This window comes from Aythya fuligula, chromosome Z, assembly GCF_009819795.1.
Source record: "Aythya fuligula isolate bAytFul2 chromosome Z, bAytFul2.pri, whole genome shotgun sequence".
In the NCBI taxonomy this organism is placed as follows: Eukaryota; Metazoa; Chordata; class Aves; order Anseriformes; family Anatidae; genus Aythya; species Aythya fuligula.
Window position 1 is genome coordinate 44,498,221 of NC_045593.1, and position 7,576 is coordinate 44,505,796.

The 7,576-nt window shown below is 41.5% G+C and overlaps 1 protein-coding gene across 1 annotated transcript; it reads right to left on the reverse strand.

The window, feature by feature from the left end:
* Window positions 1-874: 874 nt before the first annotated feature.
* On the reverse strand, window positions 875-6,577 carry ISCA1 (iron-sulfur cluster assembly 1). The gene is made up of 4 exons (XM_032206092.1): window positions 6,456-6,577; window positions 5,493-5,546; window positions 3,560-3,665; window positions 875-1,306 (listed from the first exon to the last, which is right to left on the reverse strand). The coding sequence occupies exons 1-4, from the start codon at window positions 6,534-6,536 to the stop codon at window positions 1,158-1,160; spliced, it is 390 nt and encodes a 129-aa protein (XP_032061983.1). The 5' UTR covers window positions 6,537-6,577; the 3' UTR covers window positions 875-1,157.
* Between the last annotated feature and the right edge of the window lie 999 nt (window positions 6,578-7,576).

Below are 7,576 nucleotides of genomic sequence, written 5' to 3' on the forward strand. Positions count from 1 at the left end.
GAAAGTACATTAATCCCAAAGAAAAAATAGCATCCTGTAAGTATAATTGTTTTAATTACTAACTATTTTCAAACAATTATTAAATACAAGTTTTTTGTTTCTGTATCACAAAGATTTCCTGTTACTAAACTGACCTCAGGATGGGAGTTAAATAGAAGTTACCGTTAAGTTTCGTAAGGGAAGAGAATCGTAGTACCTACACAGTCACTGCACAGAGTTCAAATTCTAACAAAATTAGTAGCACACATGGCTACAAAAAGAAAAAAGTATTTGTTTTTCTCTCAAGAAACCCCATGCTTTTAGCTTTGGTGCACAAACAGCATATGAGAGCATATACATGTTCCGTGACCACTGGAAATCTGAATTCTGAGCAGTGTTACCAACTTTGCAGTTTAAGTCAAGAAGGATGAGGAAAAACAAGACCTGCTTTACTCCTGCTTTAGCACTCCAGTGCCTGAATGTGTTTCAAGTTGTTGAAACACAAACAAGATAGGCTCTGCCTTCAACAAGGCAAGGAGCAGGATTAAAATTGGATTAGCATATTTTGAAGTATTTCTACAAACAGTGCTCTAACAGCCTACTACATTAATACATTAACTTCTTTTTGGACTTCCTTGGATTTACAGGAAAACAGGATACCAGAAAACCTACACATATAAAACGCAAAAACCATCAGAAATAGAAGAACATAAGGCATCTACATAATCAGTGAACTTTGAAGCTGAAGACCATAGATCTGTATATATAAACAAACACCTATAAATGGTGGTTTTCGTTATTCCCTCCTCCCCAAGTCAAATCAAAATGTATTTCTGATAATTGCATGGGGTTTGGATGGGGAATTGTGGGTACAGTGAACAAAGAAAATGACAAATGGGAAGGACAGTGAGGTTTATTTTCTTGGCATGTGAGAGTACAGAGATGTTGCTATAGCACTTGCTGTTCTTACCTTTTGGATCCCAACTCATCACAAATAACAGCATAACTATGTCAGTGCTGGAATATAACACACAATTTAAAATTTCAACATGCTTTATTTTCCTTAATCGTATCCACACTTGACACAGCCTAAGAACCTGAAGAAAATTCATTTGCTTCTGAAAGAAAAACAGCAAGTGTTTTGTGGTGTTCAAAGTCAAAACATTAAGTCCTAAGTTTCAGATGTTAAAGCTTTCTCCACAGCCACATGTTCCTTTGATGTTTGGATTATTGAAGACAAATTCACTGGACAGTTTGTCTTCTACATAGTCCATTTCAGTTCCTAGAAGTGTCAGCTGTGCTTTCTTCTCAATAAACACTCTAACCCCTTGAAGACAAAGAAAAAACATTTACATACAGCAAAATCATTCATCATTTACTTTGAAATTCTGTTTCAACTAGAACTGAATAAACTTTGTTTCAACCTTGATAAAAATGGAAACAAAATTTCAATAATATTATTACAACTTGTTTTCGCTTGACTAACATGCAACACTTTATTTTTTAACCTACTATAACACTAGTGACAGCCTAGCACTGTTATCTGTATGTGTATGTGAATGCATGTATTTTTTGTTTGGAATTAGAAACATAATAACCACAGAAATAAGTTGTAGAATTCGGGAACTAATATCAGCTTTGATACTTCTCATGTATTATAGTTGTTAACCCATTTCCTACCGTTCTTAAAAGTCTGACAACATCTGACCAACAAGAAGTCAAAAAAAAGTTCCTCTCTCACAAGGGAACATGCTTTGTTCTACCAAAATTATTAGGTCTTCATGAACTATTAGCAGTATTGAATCCTGTACCAAGCCAAATGTGCGGCCTTTCAAAGATATAATAACTTTTAAGGACTAATTAGTAGTTCATCTTAGAAATCAGAAAGAGATCACTTCTCTAAAGCACGCAAAGTATCAGCCTAGAAAGATACTGAACTTTAGATCTCCAAGTCCACTACAAAGATATGAATGAATTGCCTTAGCTATCTACTGACTTGGGAATAACAAAAAGTAAATTTTAAAGTTGCAAGTAAATTTTAAAGCAACAAGAACTGGTTAAGTTACGAGAGCTTGCTGGAAAGCTGCTCTATTACAGTCAAAATACAAAATATACTGCTAACACAACACAAGTCAGGGGGCAACTGAATTAAATTTGCCCCAAATACATTTTTGGGGAGTACCAAATCCAATCAAAGAGTTTTTGGACTTGATCCATGAAGCAGCCACTTGCTACCTAAAAGCCAGAAAATTTGGGCTGGTATCCAAAGGCACCAGCTCACAGAGTATAGAGCTATATAAAAGTCAAAGCCTTCATTGGAAGTCTGCCTCCAATGGATAAAAGCCTAGCCAAAGAAAACTGCACAGACACATCTGAAATGCTGTCTGGCTTTGAAGCTGTAGGTTTCTGTCTTGACTCAGGGAAACTGCTTTTACCTTCTTCAAGATTGAAATCAGGAAATGCATTCTGAAAAACGTGTTTTCATCCCTATAAAGTCAAAGCAGCTCTCTGAGTCGAGCAGAAGAGGTAATACCAGAAGCAAGCTAAGTTTGAAATCAAGAGGCACATGCAGAACTGTGTGGGACTCTCCATCTCATGCTTTCCAGTTCACATTAATCACTTGCTGAAGCCCTATTTTTTTTATTTATTTTTTTTCAAGAATAAGGTGTATGGGTTGGTATGGTTTGGAAATATCTTAGTAGATATTTCCAAGACAGCTGGAAGACTTGCTCTGCCCAGCAGCATACCTTTTAAAAAGAAAGTAACTGTGATACAGCATTCTTAATCAAATCTCCTATTTCTCTGCTAGATTAAACGTAATTATCCCAAATGCAAATATAAGAGAGTTCAATAAAGCTTAAAAACAAAGCAAAGCAAAAACTTTTAACACAAAATAAATATTTTAGGAAATTTATAAAAGGAGAATTATTATGCTTCTGTTAAAAAAAAAAAAAGTCCATATCTGACAGAAAGAAATTCTTATAAACATGGAAAAAATGAATGCAAGTTTCAGTACTTTAGCAATATACCTATGATGGGACACACAAAGAAATTATCAGTAATCAAGCTTAAACACCAGCATACGAAAAATGCTTAATTCAAATTGTAGAAGTGTTGTTACAAAACATTTCAAAGATCAAAAGCATAAATCGGTTAAAAACAAATTACCTATCAATGAAGCATGAGACTCATTAGAGCAAATAGCTCCTATATCTTTTTGCAAATAAGATCTTTATTTTGCCAAGCCTTGCTTCAGGTATGCTGATAAAGTATCCCTTTATACACTCATGGTTCTGTATTTTCTCTAAATATCCAGTTAGCCACCTCCAAAGACATGAGTGACAGGCTAAATGACTTATACCACGCAGTAATCTCTGAACCAGAGACTGCAAAGCTGCAGATTTTAGGGGGTAACTTCAACACAGAAAGCAATGCAACAGTAATCCCAGTATCAGAAAGCTACCACCTCTTGCTGTTAACTTGCTACTTCGAAGAGTTTCTAGCCTGTCCCTTCAAATTTGCAATTAGGTTCTTCTCCCCTGTCACCACAAAAGTTTGCTGTACTGCATCAGAAACTCACCATCTTGAACTACTTCTTCATCAGAGTCTCCTTTAGACTTTGTGTATTCTAACGTGTAAGAGAGTCCATTGCATCCTCTTGTACGAACACCTACTTTCACACCTACCTGAAAAAAACACAACCCAGAAACGTAGAAAAAAGTCATTCTTAAGCCTTTTCTGCGGTACCTAGATAAAACGCATATAAAACACAAAATGCTGACATCTGTTCTCCACTACCCCAAAGACAGTGCTAAAACAGAAGTACATTAGTATTATAGATTAATAGGTAACACTTTTTCCCTTTTACAAAATTGACTGCTAAGGTAATTATTTGATGCTTACCGTTACAACTGTGGACCAAACTCTAAAGTATTTTTAAAAAAAGTCTTGAAGTAAAATAGAAGTAATGGTAAACTATTGGCTCTCCTGTAGGTGCCTCCCCTCATAAAGACGGTGAAATTTTAAACATGTTTTTGTGACTTCAAGTTAAAGATTATTCAGATGGTAATTCAGGCGCTATTTTCAGATTACTTACAGTAATTTAATTATGAAGCTGTGAGGCCAGGCCAAGGGCAGTGGCTAGATTTTTACACTCCTCCTCTAATGACCATCAGAAAACTTTTACTTCAATCCAAAGTTCTGAAAGAAATTACTTTTATTTCTTCATTACCCCCTACTGCCATTCACCCGTAAAGCTCAATTCCTTCCTTACACCAAATGTGTCCATTTGCTTCAAGCTTTAATTCTTGTTAAAAGCCAACACAGATGGAATATTTGTAACCAGCGACAGCTATTCAATACTGACAAAAAGAGCATCTGTGCAGGTAAAGAACTAAGTGAAGGTGGCAAAGAAACAGAAAACTATGTGTGCACAAGAATCTTTCAGTAGTGGCTGTTCCATTTTCAGCATGCAACTGCTTCATAATTAAATATGAAAAATATGCTGTCTATCCACATTATCAATGTTATGATAAAAACGTATAGAAACATTATCACTCGCTACCAAGTGGGATTCCAGATAAACAATGTACAATCTGTCCAGACTAAACAGCTCTCTCTGCAGGAGCTGCAAGATAAAAATATGCTGGAAAACAGGAACACCATCTATAACAAGAAGGTGACTGACCAGCTAAGCAGTAGGCTTTGGGCTTCCTTATAACGGTTTAAAGCATTAGAACAAAGAGTCTAGATAGGTGCAGATGTACAGGAAGCAAAAGAAACAATGGGCCTTGTACCATGCTTGGAAGAGAAATATACTTTGTGAAATAGTACTTGCTGTGAAGCAGAAAACCTAATGTTTGTTTTTATAATGGTTAGAAAGCAAAACTGTGTTTTCTTCCTATGAAGAAAAAGATGACAAGCTCAATTACATAGTAAAATGGTGATTATTTATACATAAAGACTCTCTCTCTCTAAAATATATGAATATATACACATATTTATATAATCACACAAATAAATGTAATATTTATACGTTTAAATATAAATAACAAATATATGTCTATGTTTTTATATATACATATATATAAAGAAAAATGCATTTTCTGTCAAGGTTCTCAAGAATTGTATGTTTTCCAATGGGTATTAATCTAGCTTTGTAATTATTTACTTCGCAGTGAGAATTCCTACAAAAAACAACTGGTAACATCCTAACAGTTGAAGATCTCTGGTCCTACCAGAAGTCATGAATATGAAACATTAGAAAACAATTAAAAAATAGCTTAAAAATACTTTGAAGCTTAACCTTTTTCTTTACCTTTATCTTTGTGAAGAGTAACCGTACAATGAAATGTCATTATAGCTAGTTATTTCCTGCACTTTATAAAGAAATGACACTGGATAAACATGCTTACACAAAGCCCTCCAAACAAAAGACACCAACATCTCTAAATTCCTTAGCACATTCCTTAATACCTCAGCAGTACCTATTGGGTGGCCTTGTTTACACTTACGTGCTCAGGTTTATCTTTAAGAAGTTGCTTTATCTTCTGCACGGCTGATGGGGTCTGAAAAAGAAAAATATGCACATCATTCTGAAATGTTCCTTTTTATTTGTAGTGAATGCCTGCACATACTAAAAAGCATGTAACGTACATATTGGAAAAATTTCTGACTTTGTGTGCAACCTAATTGTGTCTCACATTTTAATTCCTTCTCCTATCCGAGATGTCCACCTTCAGCCCCAGCCATCTGTCAGCACTGACTAGCCTACGGGGGCGTGAGATACGCTCTTATGGGAGCATAGATAGGACAAGGGCAATGGCTTTAAACTAAAGGACGGTAGGTTTAGGTTAGATATTGGGAGGAAGTTCTTCACTCAGAGGACGGTGAGGCCCTGGCACAGGCTGCCCAGAGAAGCTGTGGATGCCCCATCCCTGGGGGTGCTCAATGCCAGGCTGGATGGGGCTTTGGGCAGCCTGGTCAGTGGGAGGTGTCCCTGCCCATGGCAGGGGGCGGAGCTGGGTGATCTGTAAGGTCCCCTCCAGCCCAACCCAGCCTGCGTTCCCCGTGAAGCCCGATCTCCCCGTGTTTACCGCTCCGCACGGCCCAGGCAGGCAGCGCACGGCGCCTGCTCGCCTCCTTCCCAACACACAGGCCGCCAGCCCACAGCCAGCCAGACAGCCAGACAGCCAGCCAGACGGACAGACCCCTCCAGAACCTCCCCCCACGACAGCACCTTGCTCCCCAAGGTCACTGCCACGACTCAGCCCTCACCGACCCCGTGCCTGCGGAACCTTCACCCCACACCCGCCGCAGCCAAGCCCCAGCTGCGCATTCACGGGCCCCCCACAACGCCCGCCGTGCCCGCAGTCCCCGCTCGCGGCCGTTAACGGCTTCACTCCCCCCTCCCCCCCCCGGCCGTTAACGGCTTCACTCCCCCGACCGTTAACGGCTTCGCCCCTCCGGGCACTGACCAGCGTGAGCGCGGCTCGCGTTGCCTGCAGCTTCCTCTTGCTGACGGCACGCACCGTGGCCCGCACCACCGACGAGGCCATGGCCCCTCCGCGCCGCCCTCGGCCATGGGCGCCGCCGACGTCACGCCGTGACGGGACCGCCGCGCCCCGAGGGCGCCGCGCTCTCATTGGCCGAGGGGCTGTGATGGACGGGGGGAGGGCCCGCCCCCCGCCCCGCCCCGCCCCTCGCGGCGGTGCTGCGCCACCGCGGTCGCGCTGAGGCGGCGGGGGTGGTGGCGGCGATAGGCGGCGATAGGGCGCGATAGGGCGCGATAGGCGGCGCCCGGCGCTCCCATCCCCCGCTGGGAGTCACCTCCTTTACCACTGAACATACAAGTGGTGAAGCAGAAATCTTCTATTAGTTTATTAATGTTACATTCTACATTCATATTTAGCTGTAAACTGTTAGTTTAGCTTATTGCAATGAGTTTTGACACTGTTTTTTAAGAAACGTTTTACTAATGCAGCGCATCTCTTCAGAATTTTTCTACGTATGTGAAGAGTCGCTCCCTTGCGAGTGTACTCCCAACAAGGCAAGAAGGCTCTTGGATAAAAAGAAAGTTATTGAGAACCTAACTGTTATCTTACCTTGATTCCCAGTCATAGCATGGCTTAAGTTGGAAGGGGCCTTACAGATCACCCAGCTCCACCCCCCTGCCATGGGCAGGGACACCTCCCACCAGCCCAGGCTGCCCACAGCCCCATCCAGCCTGGCCTTGAGCACCTCCAGGGAGGGGGCAGCCACAGCTTCTCTGGGCAGTCCATGCCAGTGCTTCACCACAGTTTCTTCCTTACATCTAGCCTAAACCTCTAATCTTCTAGTTTAAAGCCATTACTCCTTGTCCTATCACTCTGCTCCCTGACAAGGAGTCCCTCCCCACCTTCCTGTAGGCCCCCTTTAGGCACTGGCAGGCTGCTGTAAGGTCTCCCCAGAGCCTTCTCTTCTGCAGGCTGAACAACCCCAACTCCCTCAGCCTGTCTTCATAGGAGAGGTGCTCCAGCCCTCTGATCATCCTTGTGGCCCTCCTCTGGGCCTGCTCTAACAGGTCCATGTCCTTCTTGTGCTGGGGGCCCCAGAGCTG

Excerpts from the sequence above, each read along its gene's own strand:
- ISCA1 (XM_032206092.1), bottom strand. The coding sequence starts at position 6,536 with ATGGCCTCGTCGGTGGTGCGGGCCACGGTGCGTGCCGTCAGCAAGAGG. Across the intron at positions 3,666-5,492 it reads TTAAAGATAAACCTGAGCAC|GTAGGTGTGAAAGTAGGTGT; the intron begins GTAAGTGTAAAC and ends TGTTTTTTTCAG. Across the intron at positions 1,307-3,559 it reads TGAAGAAGTAGTTCAAGATG|GGGTTAGAGTGTTTATTGAG; the intron begins GTGAGTTTCTGA and ends TTTGTCTTCAAG.